Genomic DNA, 22,500 nt, shown 5'->3' with positions numbered 1-22,500 from the left:
CTGTCTTCTGGGAAAACAGACTGGTCCCAGGAGACAGCGGGGGACCAGTGAGAACGGGCCGTGCCACTCGCGCATGAGCAGTAGGGAACCGGGCAATGAAGCTGCAACGAGGATGACCCCCGGGGGCAGCTGAACGATTGGCTCAGCCTGGCTCATGACATCGCGGTGTGCGCTGGACAGGTAAGTGTCCATTTATTAAAAGTCAGCAGCTGCAGCATTTGTAGCTGCTGGCTTCTTAAAAAAGAAAAAAAAAATTATATTAATAAAATATATATATATATAAAAATTAATTCCGGTGGAACATGTTACTAAAAAGGTGATCTTTTGAAATCAGCCATTCAGAGAGCCATGATTGGACCATGCAATCAAATCAGAATTAGCCCCCCCCCCCTCCCTACCTGTAGCAGGATGAGCAGCACAGGGTTATTCTCTCCAGAGCAATATCAAAGGGGGTTTTTGCCGAATTTGCTTGTGAGAGTAGAGATCCGCCCCGTTCTTGATGAGGAGGTCTGCCACGTCCTGCCGATTGTGCTCCATGGCCCAATGCAACGACGTCATTTCCAGCATGTCCCTAGCATTGATGCTGGCCCCGTTCTAGGAGGGAACAGAATGCGGGTTAACTCTGCTTTGCAGGAAAAAACATATATATCAAAATTAAAAATAAAAAGGAGACAAAAAAAACGAAATCTTCTGCCCTCTGAATGTTATTATACCCTTATAAGCACATCCACGATGTTTGCGTGCCCCTCAGCCGCCGCTATGTGAAGTGGGGTCCTGTCTACTTTAGTCCGGGCGTCCCTGCTGATACCGGCCTGCAGCAGCACCTTGACGGTCGATAGGTGACCGTACTGAGCCGCCAGGTGCAGAGGCGATGTTCCAAGCTGTGGGAGAAGAAGGAAGAAGATCAGTGTTCAGAATCCATCAAGCACAATGCCAACTATGACAGTCATTTAAATCAGCGGTCCCCAACCTCCACAACACTGGTATTCCAAAACTACTCCATAAAACCAGCTTCAGGAGGTTGGCATGTACACTGCCTATCACCTCCGTATGGGGGGGTAGGGTGTGTTGGTGCAGCCTGTCACCTCTAGACCAGCACAGGTGGGCTGGAGTGGTGTGTGCTGCCGTTCACCTCCCTTGTGTGGAGCGCCGCCTGTCACCACCGGGGGGGGTGGGTGTTGCACAGTCTGTCACACTGGGCGGCCATGGCTCCTTCTCCATAGGCAAGGTGACCACAGAGAGGGAAGGGAGTAGAATTCAGGGATCCTCAAACTACGGCCCTCCAGCTGTTGTAGTACTACACATCCCATGAGGCATTGCAACACACTGACATTCACAGACATGACCAGGCATGATGGGAATTGTAGTTCCTGAACAGCTGGAGGGCCGTAGTTTGAAGACCCCCTGGGAGCAGAGAGTAGCGGTGCTGGAAAAAAAAAGGGAGTGGACGCCCTCTGGTGGTATGAGGATGGCAGTGCAGGTTATGCTGGCTCGCTCGCCGGCCGGCCGGCCCACCCAACTCCACATGGCCCGCCCCCCCCCGGGGGGGTGTTAGGATCCCCTGACCTAAAGCATTACTCCAGTCCCACTTAAAAACCCACTCTATTCAAGTTACGCATTTTCAAAAAGGTTTAAGCCCAAGTTCACATTGCGGGCCAATTTGACATGTCAAATCGAAGCCTATTGCTGACAACGATTCCCAAAAGTAGTTGCTGTACCACTTTTGGAGACTTTAATAGACATCTGTGCGGTTTACTACTGCTTTAGGATCGCCCCACCCAAATGTGTTACGTATTTCAGTTATCTTGCAAACCTGGCCCGTTAGTGGGCCCTAAGGACAGGATTGATGGCCATTGTCATTTCATGGCTGAAATCAGACAAGAACTGCCCAAAGACCCCCCCCAGAACCATCTTCCGCTCTGTTGCAGAATTCCATACCCAGTCTGTGGTGAATGGCGCGCCATTCTGCATCAGCTGGCGGACCTCATCGTCATCGCCATTGCGGGCGGCTTCCAGCAGCTTCTTTCCAAGGTCCAGCGCTACCTGCTGTTAGAAAATAAAAAATTAATTACTAAAGCTTTATTATTTTAAATGTAAAATACATATAATTTGTCAGGATAGCTGGTAACTGGGGGAGGGGGGTAAAACAGGAAAGCAGGGCAAATAGTGGTAGGAGTGAGCAGGATGGGGGGGGGGGGGTGAGACAGGAAGAGGAAGTGGTTAGAATAAACATTCCTGGTGTTGGTGGCTCCATTGAGCCCCCACCATCTACATTGGTACACACATGCTTTGTCTTGTGAAAGAGCGACGTGTACAGAAGCTTTGATGGAGTATTTGCAACTGGTTTTAAACCCCTAAAAAAAAAAAAAAAATAAAAAAAAAAGCAGATCTCTAATTGGAGAGAGAATATATATATATATTATATTATTATGAAAACCCCCCCCAAAAAAAAAAAAAAAAATATTATATATATATATATATATATATATTATATATATTTATATTTATTTTTTCCATAATAATATTCTGAAAAGAAAAAAACCCACACAAACAAAATGTGTATATATATATATATATATATATATATATTATAATATATATATATAATATATATATATCCCTTTTCAGAATAATAATATTATTATTATGAAAAACCCCCAAAAATAAATAAATATATACATATATATATATATATATATATATATATATATGTTTTTTTTTTTATTATTGAAAGAAAACCCACACACAAACAAATTTTTTATATATAGAGATAGATAGATATATATATATATATATCTAACACAAACCCCACACACAAAATTGTATAGTATAAAAAAAAAAAGGCACTATTTTTAGAAAATGTTCCCCCCCCCCCCCCCCACACATACTTTCTTAATATCTCAGTGCTGCCGATCTCCTCCCTCCCTTCCTGTCTATATATACACAAAGCCCTCCAGTGTTGCCCTGGTCTGTCGTCTCACACACACGATTGCAATGCATTGCGGCAGGGTGACAACACATAAGCACAGTTTCGGGGGCAGAGAGTGTTGTCACCCTATAACAGGCAGTGCCAAAATAAGGACCTTCAAAAAGGCAGGGAGACCAGAGATTATGGTAAAGGGTTGTAAACGACTCCCCCCCCCCCCCCCCCAAGATAGTAGCTGCTGATCCTGCCATTCATTAGGACTTCCTCCTTCTCAATGGCAACAATCTGTTGACACCACAGTCTGTACGCTTACCCTACTTATACCAATTCCCCAGAAAATAAGCCCTACCCCAGAAAATAAGCCCTAGTTTGAAAATCCTTGTAAAAAACAAGTAATCCCTTTCGTAAAAAAAGAATATACAATGTTGGAAGGCACCTTACTTACAGCGCCGCTGGGCGCTCACGTGACCCGTGAATAATACCGTAAATAAATAAGACATCCCCTGAAAATAAGCCCTAGTGTGTTTTTTTTGGTAGCGAAAATTAAAATAAGACCCGGCCTTATTTTTAAGGAAAACACGGTATAAGTAAACCATGTACCGCCTTCTATAGGCGGTTTACTTCTTGGGTCACGTGACGGCGTTTCTTCTCTGCGGTTCAGCAATGCCCAGGATTAAGGGATATGCCAAGTCCTGGCGACATTTCTTCAGCTTATTATTATGGGCAGCAAAGGAGTTCCATTACGGGTCCTTCAAGGGATGTTTCATCCGGACACCTTTGGCCTTCACAGTCAACGCGCCACCAGGTTCATTGGATTTCAGACACCGAAAGAACCGACTCTCCGGCACTTTCAGAACACCCCTAATACCGGGTCCTTCCATTAAGGGGGAAGCTCCGGCACCTCCAGAACACCCCTAATACCAGGTCCTTCCATTAAGGGGGAAGCTCAGGCACCTCCAGAACACCCCTGATACCAGGTCCTTCCATTAAGGGGGAAGCTCAGGCACTTTCAGAACACCACTAATACCGGGTCCTTCCATTAAGGGGGAAGCTCCGGCACCTCCAGAACACCCCCAATAGCGGGTCCTTCCATTAAGGGGGAAGCTCAGGCACCTCCAGAACACCCCTAATACCGGGTCCTTCCATTAAGGGGGAAGCTTGGGCACCTCCAGAACACCCCTAATACCAGGTCCTTCCGTTAAGGGGAAAGCTCCGGCACCTCCAGAACACCCCTAATACCGGGTCCTTCCATTAAGGGGAAGCTCGGGCACCTCCAGAACACCCCTAATACCGGGTCCTTCCATTAGGGGGGGGAAGCTTCGGGCACCTCCAGAACACCCCTAATACCGGGTCCTTCCATTAAGGGGGAAGCTCCGGCACCTCCAGAACACCCCTAATACCGGGTCCTTCCATTAAGGGGGAAGCTTGGGCACCTCCAGAACACCCCTAATACCAGGTCCTTCCATTAAGGGGGAAGCTCCGGCACCTCCAGAACACCCCTAATACCGGGTCCTTCCATTAAGGGGAAGCTCGGGCACCTCCAGAACACCCCTAATACCGGGTCCTTCCATTAGGGGGGGGAAGCTTCGACAACCTCCAGAACACCCCTAATACCGGGTCCTTCCATTAGGGGGGGAAGCTTCGGGCACCTCCAGAACACCCCTAATACCGGGTCCTTCCATTAAGGGGGAAGCTTGGGCACCTCCAGAACACCCCTAATACCAGGTCCTTCCATTAAGGGGGAAGCTCCGGCACCTCCAGAACACCCCTAATACCGGGTCCTTCCATTAAGGGGAAGCTCGGGCACCTCCAGAACACCCCTAATACCGGGTCCTTCCATTAGGGGGGGAAGCTTCGACAACCTCCAGAACACCCCTAATACCGGGTCCTTCCATTAGGGGGGAAGCTCCGGCACCTCCAGAACACCCCTAATACCGGGTCCTTCCATTAAGGGGGAAGCTCCGGCACCTCCAGAACACCTTTAATACCGGGTCCTTCCATTAAGGGGGAAGCTCCGGCACCTCCAGAACACCCCTAATACCGGGTCCTTCCATTAGGGGGGGAAGCTTCGGGCACCTCCAGAACACCCCTAATACCGGGTCCTTCCATTAAGGGGGAAGCTCCGGCACCTCCAGAACACCTTTAATACCGGGTCCTTCCATTAAGGGGGAAGCTCCGGCACCTCCAGAACACCCCTAATACCGGGTCCTTCCATTAAGGGGGAAGCTCCGGCACCTCCAGAACACCCCTAATACCGGGTCCTTCCATTAGGGGGGGAAGCTTCGGGCACCTCCAGAACACCCCTAATACCGGGTCCGTCCATTAAGGGGGAAGCGCCGGCACTTCCAGAAGTACCAAGTCTGCCCCATCCTGCCTTCCAGAAGAAAAAAAAAAAGTTGTCGCCAGCTATTTATTGGAGGCATCTAAAGGCCTACTAGACATGGAGACGGCCAGCATAGGCTTTAGGTACCTTTAATACCTGGTGGCAACTTTCCCCCCCCCATTATTAAACGTTCATCTGACCAACACATATATTTGGGTGAGAGAGCCAGAAAGAGCCTACAGAGTCCCACCGGGGGTGGAAGAGGCTCCTACAGAGTCCCACCGGGGGAGTCAGAGGGCAAGATTACACCGCTTTTACTATCTTTATTATATTTATATCATCACAAAAAAAAGCCCATTTCTGTTATTGACCGCAAGGGAAAGCTTTTGCACAAGTGGGGGGGGGGGTGAGGACAGGCAGAGAATAGGATGAGGTAGAGAGGGGGTAGATATGGGGAGGAAGGGGTGCAGTGGTAGGTACGGGGTAGAAGGAAAGATTGAATAAGGATTTGGTTCAGGAGGGGGCACCATCGGGGAGGGGGTGAAGGGGCACACATAGGGGAGGTTGAGAAGGGGCACACAGGGTGAGGTGGCACACAGAAGGGGGGTAGGGGAAAACATAGGGGAATAGGTGGTGAAGGGGCACACAGGAGGGGGGGGGGGGGCACGCAAGCAGAGCGGGGTGGTAAAGGGGCACACAGGGAGAAGTGGGCACACGGAGAGGGGGGCAGTAAAGGGGCACACAGAAGGGGGGCAGTGGAAAACATAGGGGAGGGGGGTGAAGGGGCACAAATAAAGGTAGAATGAGGTAAGTGGGGGCACACAGAAGGGGGGGTAGGGGAAAACATAGGGGAGGGGGCAGTGAAGGGGCACACAGGAGGAGGAGGCACACAGAAGGGGGTAGGGGAAAACATAGGGGAGGGGGGTGAAGGGGCACACAGGGGGACAGGGGGAGGAGGCACACAGAAGGGGGGGTAGGGGAAAACATAGGGGAGGGGGCAGTGAAGGGGTACACAGGGGTAGGGGGCACACAGAAGCGGGTAGGGGAAAACATAGGGGAGGGGGGTGAAGGGGCACACAGGGGGAGGAGGCACACAGAACGGGGTAGGGGAAAACATAGGGCAAGGGGGTGGTGAAGGGGCACACAGGGAGAGGGGGGGGCAGTAAAGGGGTACACAGAAGAGGGGCAGTAAAGGGGCACACTGGGAGAGGGGGGCTGGGCAAAACATAAGGGAGGGGGTGAAGGGGCACACAGAAGGGGGTGAAGGGGCACACAGAAGGGGGTAGGGGAAAACATAGGGGAGGGGGCAGTGAAGGGGCACACAGGGGGAGGAGGCACACAGAAGGGGGTGAAGGGGCACACAGAAGGGGGTAGGGGAAAACATAGGGGAGGGGGCAGTGAAGGGGCACACAGGGGGGAGGAGGCACACAGAAGGGGGTAGGGGAAACCCTAGGGGAAGGGGGTGGTGAAGGGGCACACAGAAGGGGGGGTAGGGGAAAACATAGGGGAGGGGGTGAAGGGGCACACAGGAGGAGGAGGCACACAGAAGGGGTAAAGGGGCACACAGAAGGGGGTAGGGGAAAACATAGGGGAGGGGGTGAAGGGGCACAAATAAAGGTAGAATGAGGTAAGTGGGGGCACACAAGGGGGGGGGGGGGGTAACTGTGGGGTACATATCAGGGGGCACACGCAGGGGGGGGGGTGAATGGAAGGCCGGGGGGGGGAGGGAAGCCGTCACACCGGACACATGAGGTAGACGGAGGATGAAGTGTGAGGACAGACATGACACCCTCTCCCTTCATACCCGGACTATATCCCCGCCATGACTCACACTCCCTCCAGCGCGATCCGACATCTTCCGCCGGTTGTCTTCTCTCTCGGTCACTCCGCTCTCTCTCCCGCCGAATTACTTTATCCAGCCTGTAGGCCACGACAAGATGGCGGCGGCACCAGCGGAAGACTACACGGCGGAAGAGGGGCGCGCTGCGGCCGTCCTAGGACTGAGGGGGCGTTCCCTAGCATGCGGAAGGATAGGACGTTGAACTTGGCCGGGACTACATAACGCGTCCTGCGCGCCTGCGCAATTACTGGTCCGTCTTCCATAGAGTTTCCTGGGGAGATGACGTCACCCCGCATCTGCGTTCTATTTCCCGGAAGCTAGGAGAGGAGTGATACAACATGGATACAATGTAATGTCATGTGACTGGAGGGGGCGGAGCTCAGACTACTCAAACTCCATGGAGACCAATCACAAATCTTAGAGAAGCTGTATATTATAATATTATATTATCCAGGAAGTCTTGAATGTGCATCCTTTTTTATCCCCCAGCCTCATTCAGACACTTCCTGTTACAGGGTGACAACGCTCTGTCCTTATCTCCCAATTGTGCTCCTGCGTTGTCACGCAGGTTTCCAATGGGGACCAGAAGGATCATCTCAGCACACATTACACAGGAATGATCCACTGTTGTCACCAACAAGGAACCTGCCCTAAGAAATGTAATGAGAGAGTGGGAGGGGCTACCGGGAGAAGATAGTAGGAGGAGCAACTGGGAGAAAAAAAAGTAGGAGGAGCTGAGTCACTGCTGGGAGGAGGGAGTGGGAGGAGCTACTGGGAGGAGATAGTAGGAGGGGCAACTGGGAGAAAAAAAGTAGGAGGAGCTGAGTCACTGCTGGGGTAAGAGAGGAGTTACACTGATGGGAGGAGAGAGTAGGAGGAGCTACTGGGAGAATAAAGTAGGAGGAGCTACTGGGAGAGGAAAGTTGGAGGAGTTGAGCTGCTGAGACACAGCTGGGAGTAGAGAGCAGGAGGAGCTACTGGGAGAATAAAGTAGGAGGAGCTACTGGGAGAAGATAGTAGGAGGAGCTACTGGGAGAAGATAGTAGGAGGAGCTACTGGGAGAATGTAGTAGGAGGAGCTACTGGGAGAATAAAGTAGGAGGAGTTGAGCTGCTAAGACACTGCTGGGAGAAGAAAGTAAGAGGAGCTGAGCTGCTGGGAGGAAAGAGGAGTTGAGCTGCTGAGTCACTGCTGGGAGGAGAGAGTAGGAGGAGCTACTGGGAGAAGAAAGTAGGAGGATTTGAGCTGCTGAGTCACTGCTGGGAGGAGAGAGGAGGAGGAGCTGAGCTGCTGGGTGAAGAAAGTAGGAAGAGTTGAGCTGAAGAGACACTGCTGGGAGGAGAGAGTAGGAGGAGCTAAGCTTCTAAAACACTGCTGGGAGGAGAGAGTAGGAGGAGTTGAGCTGCTGTGTCACTGCTGGGAGGAGAGAGTAGGAGGAGCTGCGCTTCTGAGACACTGCTGAGAGGAGAGAATAGGAGGAACTGCGCTTCTGAGACACTGCTAGGAGAAGAGAGTAGGAGGAGCTGAGCTTCTGAGACACTGCTGGGAGGAGAGAGTAGGAGGAGCTAAGCTTCTAAAACACTGCTGGGGGGAGAGAGTAGGAGGAGTTGAGCTGCTGTGTCACTGCTGGGAGGAGAGAGTAGGAGGAGCTGCGCTTCTGAGACACTGCTGAGAGGAGAGAGTAGGAGGAACTGCGCTTCTGAGACACTGCTGGGAGAAGAGAGTAGGAGGAGGTGAGCTTCTGAGACACTGCTGGGAGGAGAGATGAAAAAGCTGAGCTGCTCAATCACTGCTGGGAGGAGAGAGGGAGGATCTGAGCTGCTAAGACACTGCTGGGAAGAAAGAGCAGGAGGAGCTGAGTTGCTGAGACACTGTTTAAAGAAAGAGGAGCTGACCTGCTGAGTCACTGCTGGGAGATGAGAGGGAGGAGCAGAGCTGCTGAGTCATTCTGGGAGGAGAGAGGGAGGAGCTGAGCTGCTGAGTCACTGCTGGGAGGAGAGAGTCGGAGGAGCTGAGCTGCGGAGACACTGTTTAAGGGGAGAGAACGAGGAGCTGAGCTGCTGAGTCACTGCTGGGAGGAGAGAGGAGGAGGAGCTGAGCTGCTGGGAGAAGAAAGTAGGAAGAGTTGAGCTGTAGAGACACTGCTGGGAGGAGAGAGTAGGAGGAGCTAAGCTTCTAAAACACTGCTGGGAGGAGAGAGTAGGAGGAGTTGAGCTGCTGTGTCACTGCTGGGAGGAGAGAGTAGGAGGAGCTGCACTTCTGAGACACTGCTGAGAGGAGAGAGTAGGAGCAGCTGAGCTTCTGAGACACTGCTGGGAGAAGAGAGTAGGAGCAGCTGAGCTTCTGAGACACTGCTGGGAGGAGAGATGAAAAAGCTGAGCTGCTCAATCACTGCTGGGAGGAGAGAGGGAGGATCTGAGCTGCTAAGACACTGCTGGGAAGAAAGAGCAGGAGGAGCTGAGTTGCTGAGACACTGTTTAAAGAAAGAGCAGCTGACCTGCTGAGTCACTGCTGGGAGGAGAGAGGGAGGAGCAGAGCTGCTGAGTCATTCTGGGAGGAGAGAGGGAGGAGCTGAGCTGCTGAGTCACTGCTGGGAGGAGAGAGTCGGAGGAGCTGAGCTGCGGAGACACTGTTTAAGGGGAGAGAACGAGGAGCTGAGCTGCTGAGTCACTGCTGGGAGGAGAGAGGGAGGAGCAGAGCTGCTGAGTCATTCTGGGAGGAGAGAGTAGGAGAAACTGCGCTTCTGAGACACTGCTGGGAGAAGAGAGTAGGAGGAGCTGCTGAGTCACTGCTGGGGGGAGCAGAGCTGCTGAGTCATTCTAGGAGGAGAGAGTAGGAGAAACTGCGCTTCTGAGACACTGCTGGGAGAAGAGAGTCGGAGGAGCTGAGCTGCTGAGACACTGTTTAAAGCGGGAGTTCACCCATAAAAAATGTTTTACCCTTAGATTGAGGCTCATTTTGTCTAGGGGAATCGGCTAGTTTTTTTTAAAATCGAAGCTGCACTTACCGTTTTAGAGAGCGATATTCTCCGCCGCTTCCGGGTATGGTCTTCGGGACTGGGCGTTCCTATTTTGATTGACAGGCTTCCGACGGTCGCATCCATCGCGTCACGAGTAGCCGAAAGAAGCCGAATGTCGGTGCGGCTCTATACTGCGCCTGCGCACCGACGTTCGGCTACTTTCGGAAAATCGTGACGCGATGGATGCGACCGTCGGAAGACTGTCAATCAAAATAGGAACGCCCAGTCCTGCAGCCCATACCCGGAAGCGGCGGAGAAGATGTATCTCTAAAACGGTAAGTACAGCTTTGATTTAAAAAAAACTAGCCGATTCCCCTAGACAAAATGAGCATCAATCTAAGATTAAAAATTGTTATTTCCGGGTGAACCTCCACTTTAAGGGGAGAGAACGAGGAGCTGAGCTGCTGAGTCACTGCTGGGAGGAGAGAGGGAGGAGCAGAGCTGCTGAGTCATTCTGGGAGGAGAGAGGGGGGAGCTGAGCTGCTGAGTCACTGCTGGGAGGAGAGAGTCGGAGGAGCTGAGCTGCTGAGACACTGTTTAAGGGGAGAGAACGAGGAGCTGAGCTGCTGAGTCACTGCTGGGAGGAGAGAGGGAGGAGCAGAGCTGCCGAGTCATTCTGGGAGGAGAGAGGGAGGAGCTGAGCTGCTGAGTGACTTCTGGGAGGAGAGAGTAGGAGGAGCTGAGCTGCTGGGAAAAGAGTAGGAGGAGCTGAGCTTCTGAGACACTGCTGGGAGGAGAGATGAAAAAGCTGAGCTGCTCAATCACTGCTGAGAGCCGAGAGGGAGGAGCTGAGCTGCTGAGACTCTGCTGGGAAGAAAGAGTAGGAGGAGCTGAGTTGCTGAGACACTGTTGGGAGGAGAGAGCAGGAGGAGCTGAGCTGCTGAGACACTGCTGGGAAATAAGAGTATGAGGAGTTGAGCTGCTGAAATGAATTCTACCTTCTGCTGTGAACTTTGATGATCAGTTCCCCCACAGTACCTGCAACTACGAAGGTCAGTGGTCATTCTGAAGCTTTTTTTAAGTTTTACCTTAGATGTCCATACCCTGATCATGATTCTTGGCTTCAATCACACAAAAACTCTTGTTTCTTTTTAAACTTCTGAATCAGGTTATTGTGAGTTATGGATTTTTTAAATTAATATTTTTACCAGAAACAACAATTCTCAGAGATAACTCCCTCCCCTAAAATAGTTGCCTGGTTCTCCACCGAGGGCTGGGCTTGTGGGATCTATTCTAGGACATTCCCCCTCCCCCCCCCCATGACTGCTGTTTCCATTCATTGGAGGTAGCTTGGCTTTGGCTCTGACAGGTCCTCTTCAATGCCCAACTCCAGATGATGTGCCCCCCGTCACACTGCAAAAATGGTCCAAGAATGTTTTGAGGAACACAACTAAAAGTTTGAGGTGTTGACTTGGCCTGCAGATTCTCCAGATCTCAATCTAGTTGTAGCATCTGTGGGGGCGTGCTGCAAAAACAAGTCCGATCCATAGAGGCCCCACCTCACAACTTACAGGGCTTAAAGGATCTACTGCTGACGGCTTGGTGCCAGAAACCGCATACCTTCAGAGGTCTAGTGAAGTCCATACCTGGACGGGTCGGGGTTGCTTTGGCGGCCTACTCCATATTAGGTGGGTGGTCATAAAGTTATGGTTGATATGTGTATGTATGTATATGTGTATCTGTATATATATATATATATATATATATATATATATATATATATATATATATATATATATATATATATATATATATATATATATATATATATATTCATGTAACTGTGTTTTTTACCAGCAGGTGGCGCAATTGCAGCACACTGCTGTTCATAAACCAACAGGTGGTGGTATTTGATTGCCACTGTTTTTTATTTTTTATTATAATTATTAGTATATAAGCGAAAATAGACCAAACATTTTGGAAAAAAACAACAACAATATTTTTTTTTATAAAACATACCCAATAAAAATAAATAACAAAAAGAACACATTCCTTCATAAATTTAGGCTACATGGAGTTGGTAAAAAAAAAAATCCCAATAAGTGTACATTGATTGGTTTGTGTGTCTACAAACTATAGTATACAGTATATACTGGATTTTTTTTTAATATACCACCACCCCAGCCATACCACCACTCCAACCACATCACCAACCCACCCCTCCACCACCCCCAACCCACCCACACTCCTACCACACCACCCACCACCCTATCACACCACTCACATTCACCACCACCCTCACCATCCCAACCGACCCCAACTCCACCCCACCTACACCCCCACCAACCCACCCACCACCAACCCAGCCATACCACCACTCCAACCACATCACCAACCCACCCCTCCACCACCCCCAACCCACCCACACTCCTACCACACCACCCACCACCCTATCACACCACTCACATTCACCACCACCCTCACCATCCCAACCGACCCCAACTCCACCCCACCTACACCCCCACCAACCCACCAACCACCACCCCAGCCATACCACCACTCCAACCACATCACCAACCTACCCCTTCACCACCCCCAACCCACCCACACTCCTACCACACCACCCACCACCCTTTCACACCACTCACATTCACCACCACCTTCACCATCCCAACTGACTCCACCCCACCCACACCCCCACCACACCATCCACTACCACCAACACACCACCCACCACCACCCCAGCCATACCACCACTCCAACCACATCACCAACCCACCCCTCCACCACCCGCAACCCACCCACGCTCCTACCACACCACCCACCACCCTATCACACCACTTACATTCACCACCACCAATCCACACCGCCACCCCCAACCACACTACCACCCCAACCACACCACCACCACTCCCAACCCACCCCACCACTACCCCAACCCCACCACCACATCAACCACCAACTCTCTCCACCACCATCCCAACCACACCACCACCACAACCAACCAACCAACCACACCACTCAACACCACCACCCCCAACCAACCGCAACCACAGCACCGCCACCACACCACCACCACCACTTCACCCACCATCATCAACCCTCCCCACCCCAACCACACCACCCACAACCACCAACCCACCACAGCACCCACCACCACCACCACCAACCCACCCCTACCCACCACTACCCCTGCCACACCACCACCCCAACCACACCACGTACCACCACCAACCTAACCACACACCAACCCTCCCCACCACTACCCCAACCACTCCACCACACCACCGAACCACCCACCACCACAAACCCTCCTCACCACCACTCCAACCACACCACCCACCACCACAAACCCTCCTCACCACCATCCCAACCACATCACACACCACCACCATCCCAACCACACAAACCACCACAACTAACACACCACTCACCACCATCACCCTACCACACCACTCACCACCAACAACCCACTCCACCACCACCCCATCCCCATCACCACCACACCACCCACCACCACCAACCCTCTCCACTACCACCCTCTCCACACCACCCCACCCCACTACTCTTCACCACCAATCACCCCCTAACCACACCACCACCAACACACCCCAATCACACCACCAACACTCCCCACCACCCCAACCATACCACCACCACCACCCAAAAAGATTATATATAAATAAATAAAACATTCGAAAAGAAAAAAATCAAACCAGAATACAAAGTTGCAGTCAGAGACAAGACATTTTATTTGTGGCAGTGCAAATTGTGTCCAGTGACCAGATGGCAGAAGTGCATGAAGACCCAAAAACTTTGGTGAGACCCCAAACTTGTGATGTGACCTCCCCTTAAAGGCCAACCCCAGCCGAAATTAAAGGGTTAGAACATCCGTCAACTTTCCAAAGATCCGCGCTCACTGGCATTTTATTTTCTTGGTTGTCAGGACAGGAAGTGAAGACAAATCTCCCCTTTTCGGACACAGATAGAATTTAAATCATGACAAAGGTTCTAACCCTCACCCACTCCATTGGCTGCCATTATCTTACATTTATTAAAATTTCCCCTTTTTCTGTTGGGTTGTTAGAAGATCCTTCTAACCCAGTAGTCCTCCTAAACCTCGTATTCCAGTTATGAGTGGACAGAACCGTTTCCCGGCTTTTTATCTCCCTATGAGGTTCACTGTCAAGTCATAAAAAGCAATCTCACTTCTACTGCTGCAGAAAAACGTAGACAGCTGACCAGAAAAGCCATCTGGGCAGTACTTCAGCATTCACCCCGTAACCCAAATCCCAGGTTTTCGGTTTTTGCAATGGAGTGAGGTCGGCCTAGGCAATATTTACTTTTTTTTGGGCTACCAGCAAATGAGTCAAATTAAATAAATGCTTTAAACTTTAAAGATTTTCCCTTTTCAAATAAACACATTCATCATAAAACCACCAGGGCCTTAAAATCAATAAATAAACCAATAAATAAATCAATAAATAAATGGATCAACCAATAAATAAATATGATTTGCTAGCGGCGTATGAAAGGCAGGGGGATCGCGGCAAAAGCGCGTGATTGGATTTTTTTTTTTTTTACATTAAGTCAAAATCAAAGCCGTCGATGTTGGCGATGGGCTCCCGCCAAAAGTTGAAGGCGCTGTACTCGGCCATGGGGTCGTCCACCTTCTGCGGCTGGTCCTTGGCGCTTTTGCTGATGTCCTCCAAACCGAGGCACTCGAGCTCAGACAGGTCTAAGGCCGGGATGGGAAGCTTCCAGAAGAGGAAGGAGTTGTACTGGCTGTTTACTGTGTCCAGCATTTTGATCTGGAAAATGGATGCAAAAAATAGTTATATAATAATGTATGTCACTTGTTCGCTTAAATTGTATTAATCACATTTTATTTCGATTTATTTTTTTATTTATTTTTTATTAATTTGTATTTATTACATTTATTATATATTTTTTTTATTTATGTTATATATTTCCATTTTTTTCCTTTTTTAATCTATTATATATTTTGTTTTCGCTATTACATTTATATTTATTACATTAATTTTATTTTTATGCAATATAATTATATTTATTTATTACATTTCATTAATATTTTTATTTATTAAATTAATTTTGTTTTTATTTATTTTATCCCATATAATTATAATATTACATTAATTTTTATTTATTACATGAATATTGGGCCTGATTCCCAAAAGAGATACGCAGACTTAACTGCTGTTCAGTCTGTGCCTAACTTTGGAAACGATCCTCAAAAGGCTTTTTCCAAAGTTAGGCAGAAAATCTGACATGTGTAAGACACTTACACGGTCAGATCTTAGGATGCAGTACCGCACCTGCCGCTGGGGGCATTTCTCATGGAAATGCAGCTTTGAGTATGCAAATGAGGACTTAAGCAGATTCTCAAAGCATTTCAGCACTTTGATTTCTGCGTAAGTTCCGATTTTGCTTGCGCAAAACTAGGGCTGGTTTTACAATGTGGAAAGTTAGTCACACCTTGTAAAGGCCCATTCAAGCGACGGCATTTGGTATGCATTCCTGAGGGAGAACTCCACGGCAATTTTTAAATTCAAAACCGGCATGGGTTCCCCCCCCCCAGGAGCATACCAGGCCCTTAGGTCTGGTATGGGTTGTAAGGAGACCCCCCACGCCGAAAATTCGACGTAGGGGGTCCCCCTACAATCCATACCAGACCCGTATCCAAAGCACGCTACCCGGCCGGCCAGGAATGGAGTGGGGACGAGCGAGCGTCCCCCCCCCCTCCTGAGCCGTGCCAGGCCGCATGCCCTCAACATGGGGGGGTTGGGTGCTCTGGGGCAGGGGGGCGCACTGCGGGGGGACCCCTACGTCGAATTTTCGACGTAGGGGGGGTCTCCTTACAACCCATACCAGACCTAAGGGCCTGGTATGCTCCTGGGGGGGGGAACCCATGCCGTTTTTTTCTTTGAAAATTGGCATGGAGTTCTCCCTCTCAGGAATGCATGCTGATCGACGCTGTCATTTTTTTTTTATAATTATTTGTTTTCCCGGCGCGTATATTTTTTTTCACCCGTCGCAACTTTAGTGTCCCGTCGCAATCCACAAAGCCGCCCGGCGTAAATTACGTTCGCGCGCTGCACGTCGGGAAAATTACGTCACACGCATGCGCAGTACGGCCGGCGCGGGAGCGCGCCTCATTTAAATTTTAAACGCCCCCCGGAGAGGAGGACCGCCTTGCGACGGCGGCACTTAAGTTACACGGCCTGAAATTTCTAGGTAAGTGCTTTGAAGATCAGGCACTTAGGTAGAGATTTTAAGTCAGTGTAACTTAACTGCTGAAAGTTAAGTTAGGCAGCTTTTTTGGGAATCAGGCCCATTATTTTTATTTATTTTATCTAATATAATTATATTCATTACATTTTATTTATATTATTATTTATTACATTTATTTTTTATGTTCTCTATTACATTTATATTTATTACATTAATTGTATTTGTATTTATTTTATCCAATATAGTTATATTTATTACATTTTATTTATATTTTTATTTATTACATAAATTGTATTTTTATTTATTTTATCCAATATAATTAAATTCATTATATTTTATTTATATTATTATTTATTACATTTTTTATGTTCTCTATTAAATTTATATTTATTACATAAAATGAATAAAAATAAAATGAATGTAACATAACTGTCACTTGTTCGCTTAAATTGTATTAATCGCATTTTATTTCGATTTATTTTATTTATTATTTTTTTTTATTATTATTAATTTATTACATTTATTATATATATTTTTTATTTATGTTATATATTTCCTTTTTTAATCTATTATATTTTTTTTGTTTTCGCTATTACATTTATATTTATTACATTAATTTTATTTTTATGCAATAAAATTATATTTATTTATTACATTTCATTAATATTTTTATTAAATTAATTTTGTTTTTATTTATTTTATCCCATATAATTATAATATTACATTCATTTTTATTTATTACATGAATATTATTTTTATTTTTTTTATCTAATATAATTATATTCATTACATTTTATTTATATTATTATTTATTACATTTATTTTTTATGTTCTCTATTACATTTATATTTATTACATTAATTGTATTTGTATTTATTTTATCCAATATAACTGTCACTTGTTCGCTTAAATTGTATTAATAACATTTTATTTCGATTTATTTTATTTATTAATATTTTTTATTATTATTTATTACATTTTATTATATATTTTTTTTATTTATGTTATATATTTCATTTTTTTTCTTTTTTAATCTATTATATATTTTTTATTTTCGTTATTACATTTATATTTATTACATTAATTTTATTTTTTATCCAATATAATTATATTTTATTTATTACATTTTATTAATGCGAAGGAGGGGGCATGGGGGCAAGGGAACAGTTGCTGAGGCTGAACCCACAGCTACCCATACAGTTGAATAGAGTACAGATGAAACAATAAAAAACAGAAATATATAAAAGAAGATTTGTTAATAAAATTGACAAAACAAGTAGTTGTGCATATCAACAGTTGGTCATTTACATTTATTTTTTATGTTCTCTATTATATTTATTACATTATTTGTTAATGTATTTATTGTATCCAATATAATTATATTTATTACATTTCATTAATATTTTTATTTATTAAATTAATTGTATTTTTATTTATTTTATCCAATATAATTATATTCATTACATTTTATTTATATTATTATTTATAACATTTTTTATGTTCTCTATTACATTTATATTTATTACATTAATTTTATTTTAATTTATTTTATCCAATATAATTATATTCATTACATTTTATTTATATTATTATTTATTACATTTATTTTTGATGTTCTCTATTATATTTATTACATTATTTGTTATTGTATTTATTGTATCCAATATAATTATATTTATTACATTCTATTTATATTTTTATTTATTACATAAATTGTATTTTTATTTATTTTATCCAATATAATTATATTCCTTTTTTTTATTTATATTATTATTTATTAGATTTTTTATGTTCTCTATTACATTTATATTTATTACATTCATTTTATTTTTATTCATTGTATGTAACATAATTATATTTATTACATTTTATTTATATTTTTATTTATTACATTGTATTTTTATTTTTTTTATCTAATATAATTATATCCATTACATTTTATTTGTATTTATTACATTTATGTTACTTTTTTAAATTTTAATCTATTACTTTTTTTTATTACACTTTATTTTTATTTATTACATTTTAGTTTTTTTTTTAAATCTGTTACATTTTATATGTATTACATTTTATTTATATTTTTATGATGTTTTATTTTTTGGGGCTACATTCACACCAGATTTTCAGGCAGGGATGAATTGTAGTGCCAGCCCCCCCGTTCATCCATACATTTTTTTTTAATAAATGGACTCTATAATTTGTTTATTTTGGACATTTTAATTCATTTAAATCATCTTTTTTATTTATTTTTATTTTTTAGATGTGTTATACTTCTTTTAGCCCACACGTTTTTGAGCTTGAAGGGATTCTATCCTGTATTATAGGTAAGAAATTTATTTTATTACTGTAAAGTTTAGCCAGAAATATTTTTTTCTGTGTCTTTTACATTTTACATCCTTGTGCCTCCATATTTTAAAAATAATATTTTATACACAGATAGTTCAGGGCTCCCCCTAGTGGTTGTCTGTATATAAGTAATTTCAATCAGCATTGCCACCTAAAGTGGATCTGTACACACTGGGGATCTTTTAATGTCTTCACCCAGGATTCATCCAAGATTCACACAACTTTCACTCCAGATTCACACAACTTTCACTCCAGATTCACACAGCTTTCACCCAAGATTCACAGAAATTTCACTCCAGATCCACACAACTTTCACCAAACATTCACACAGCTTTCACGCCAGTTTTGCACAGCTTTCACCCAAGATCACTCAGCTTTCACCCAAGATCACTCAGCTTTCACTCCAGATTCACGCAGCTTTGTCTCCAGATTCACACAGTGGCGTCACTAGGGTTGGTGTCACCCGGTGCGGTAAAACATGGCGTCACCCCCCCCCCTCTGTCTTGGCTGCCCAGCACCAAGCAGGCAGCGCACGGGCACGGGGCGCACCCCAAACCAGCCCCTGTAAATGATAGTATAGGGCAGTATAGTGGCAGGTTAGGGTAGTATAGAGTGGTATAGTGGCAGGTTGGTGTAGTGGGGTGGTATAGGACAGGGTAAGGTGGTATAGGGCATGTTGGGGTGATATAGGGTAGTTTGGGGTGGTATAGGGCAAGTTAGGGTTGCATAGGGCAGGTTGGGGTGGTATAGGGCAAGTTAGGGTGGTACAGGGCAGGTTGGGTGGTATAGTGCAAGTTAGGGTGGCATAGGGCAAGTTGGGATGGCATGGGAAATGTTGGGGTGGTACAGGGCAAGTTAGGGTGGCATTGGGCAGGTTGGGGTGGTATAGGGCAAGTTATGGTGGCATAGGGCAGATTGGGGTGGTACAGGGCAAGTTAGGGTGGCACAGGGCAAGTTGGGGTGGCATGGGAAAGTTTGGGGGTGGTACAGGGCAGGCTGGGGTGGTACAGGGCATGCTGGGACAGTACAGGGCTGTTTAGGGGGGTACAGGGCAGGCTGGGGTGGTATAGGGCTGTTTGGGGTGGTACAGGGCAGGCTGGGGTAGTACAGGGCAGGCTGGGTGATACAGGGCAGGCTGGGGTGGTACAGGACAGGCTGGGGTGGCACAGAGCAGGCTGGGGTGGTACAGGACAGGCTGGGGTGGCACAGAGCAGGCTGGGGTGGTACAGGACAGGCTGGGATTGCACAGGGCAGGCTGGGCATGTCAGCTAAAAAAATAAATAAATAATAAAAAAAAGAACACAGGATGGTGTCACCCCTCTAGCGGGTGTCACCCCTCTAGCGGGTGTCACCCGGTGCGGACCGCACCCCCCGCACCCCCCTAGCAACGCCTCTGGATTCACACAGCTTTCACTCCAGAATCACACAGCTTTCACTCCAGAATCACACAGCTTTCACTCCAGAATCACACAGCTTTCACTCCAGAATCACACAGCTTTCACTCCAGAATCACACAGCTTTCACTCCAGAATCACACAGCTTTCACTCCAGAATCACACAGCTTTCACTCCAGAATCACACAGCTTTCACTCTAGAATCACACAGCTTTCACTCCAGATTCACACAGCTTTCACCCAAGATTCACACAACCAGAGCCGCCCAGCTAGTAGAGATGGACCGGAATGAGCCATCAGCACATACAGAATTAGCACAGCGCCCCACCCAAAGAGCTCACGCTCCATCTGCTATATATAATGCCTTCTAATTTTACTGACACCTTCCGGTCCTCATTACATCCTTCATTGGGCATCCTAAAGATCCCGGAACTTCTACCAGGACAGCCATGAGGGGACCCGGGATATATATACTGTGTGTGTGTCATTTCTTTATTATAAAAATAAGGCGCATTTTTACTTTATGAGCAACAATCTTCTTCCTTCTTTTTTTTTTAGCATTTACACTTTTGCAGATATATCTCTATTTCTTAGATTGTAAGCTCTAAGGAGCCGGGCCCTCCGATTCCTCTTGTATTGATTTGTATTGTACCTGTAATCCTGTATAATAATAATAATTCTATGTATATTATTTATGTATAAATATACTGTGTGTGTGTGTGTGTGTGTGTGTATATACATAGATTTCTTTTTTATTATTATTATATTTCACAGTACTGCAAAAAATACTAACATATACAGAGTATGTGTGTGTGTATGTGTATATATATATATATATATATATATATATATATATATATTATATTATTATTATTATTATTATTTTGCACAATAATGGGAAGAAAACACTAACACACACAGTATATTTACACCCCACATGATTTGAACGTAGCCTAAAAATGTTAAATTTTTTTATAAAATGAATAAAAATAAAAGGTAATTAAATTATAAATTTAATAGATAAAATAACTAAAAATATACAGTTTATATGTAATATATGTATTTAGTGATAATACAATCCCACCTATGTTGGAAGCCTTCATACTTAAAATTCATATATATATTATCATCATTATTATTATTATTATTATTATTATTATTATTATTATTATTATTAAAACACATAGTATATTTAAACCCCACATGATTTGAACGTAGCCTAGAAAAATAAATAAAATAAAATGAATAAAAATAAAAGGTAATTAATAAAAATGTAATAGATAAAATAAATACAAATATACAGTGTATATATATATATATATGTGTGTATTTAGTGATATTAAAATCCCACCCATGTTGGAAACCTTCATACTTAAAATTCCCACACAGTAATGGAAAAAAACACTAACACAGTATATTTATACCCTACATGATTTGAACGTAGCCTAGAAAAATAAAAAATAAAATAATGTAAAATGAATAAAAATAAAAGGTAATTAAATTATAAATGTAATAGATAAAATAACTAAAAATATATAGTATATATATATATATATATATAATATATGTATTTAGTGATATAACAATCCCACCCATGTTGAAAGCTTGCATGCTTAATATTCACCATATAATATATAAATTATTATTATTTTGCTCAGTAAAGCAAAGTAAACACCATCCTATACAGTATATTAATATCTTAAATTAAATATTAACCCTTGCAACTTTAAAACAAAGGTGGGATTGTATCTCTGATGCTTCATTATCTGACAGACAACGCTGACAATAGACCCCCCTCCTCCCCCCCCCCCCCCCCCCAGACTGCTTCCCTAGAGACAATTCTGGGATTTCTTTGCCCATTTTGCACCTCCGTCCTTCTCTACTAGCGGGCGCTCCTTCCCTTCCATTGTCCCCGCTCTCATTTCCTCCATGACTACAGGGAGATCCCCCCACACTCCGATCATTACTCTTATTTATTGTGATACAAAATAATCCCAATTCCTCTACTACACGCCGGGGATTACATCTCTATCATCCAATCATACCATTCACATACACAGGGGAAAAAAAAAGATAGATAGATAGAGATCTATCTATCTATCTATCTATCTATCTATCTATCTATCTATCTATCTATCTATCTATCTATATGTATCTCTATCTATCTATCTATCTATCTATCTATCTATCTATCTATCTATCTATCTATCTATCTCTATCTATTAGAATATAGAACATATATATGTATACTGTGTATGTGTGTGTGTATATATATATATATATTATTTAAAAAAATATTGGATGGGTGGGTAAACTAAACAAGAGAGAGATAAATAGATAGAGAGATATAGAGATATAGATAGAGAGATATAGATAGAGAGATATAGATATCGATCTATCTATTAGAATATAGAACATATATATGTATACTGTGTATGTGTGTGTGTGTGTGTGTGTGTGT

The 22,500-nt window shown here is 44.7% G+C and overlaps 2 protein-coding genes and 1 long non-coding RNA gene across 3 annotated transcripts in view; 1 reads left to right on the top strand and 2 right to left on the bottom strand.

Moving 5' to 3' along the window:
• The window catches only part of GABPB2 (GA binding protein transcription factor subunit beta 2), a 16,324-nt gene extending 8,964 nt beyond the window's left edge, over nt 1–7,360 (bottom strand). The window contains 5 exon segments of the mRNA XM_040332033.1: nt 453–470; nt 472–594; nt 714–881; nt 1,939–2,046; nt 7,081–7,360. Of these exon segments, the coding sequence (XP_040187967.1) occupies nt 453–470; nt 472–594; nt 714–881; nt 1,939–2,046; nt 7,081–7,104 (441 nt within the window). The 5' untranslated portion in view covers nt 7,105–7,360.
• Nucleotides 7,361–13,775: 6,415 nt separating this feature from the next.
• Nucleotides 13,776–22,500, bottom strand: part of MLLT11 (MLLT11 transcription factor 7 cofactor) — a 9,331-nt gene continuing 606 nt past the window's right edge. Inside the window, exon 2 of the mRNA XM_040333960.1 lies at nt 13,776–14,858. Coding sequence (XP_040189894.1) covers nt 14,628–14,852 — 225 coding nt within the window. The 5' untranslated portion in view covers nt 14,853–14,858 and the 3' untranslated portion in view covers nt 13,776–14,627. The remainder of the gene's footprint in view (nt 14,859–22,500) is intronic.
• The window catches only part of LOC120921224, a 59,772-nt gene continuing 55,827 nt past the window's right edge, over nt 18,556–22,500 (top strand). Inside the window, exon 1 of the long non-coding RNA XR_005744845.1 lies at nt 18,556–18,623. This is a non-coding gene — a long non-coding RNA (uncharacterized LOC120921224). The remainder of the gene's footprint in view (nt 18,624–22,500) is intronic.

This window comes from Rana temporaria, chromosome 13, assembly GCF_905171775.1.
Source record: "Rana temporaria chromosome 13, aRanTem1.1, whole genome shotgun sequence".
NCBI classification, from domain to species: domain Eukaryota; kingdom Metazoa; phylum Chordata; class Amphibia; order Anura; family Ranidae; genus Rana; species Rana temporaria.
The sequence above is the reverse complement of the archived record's forward strand: the minus strand, read 5'-3'. Positions and strand labels throughout refer to the sequence as shown.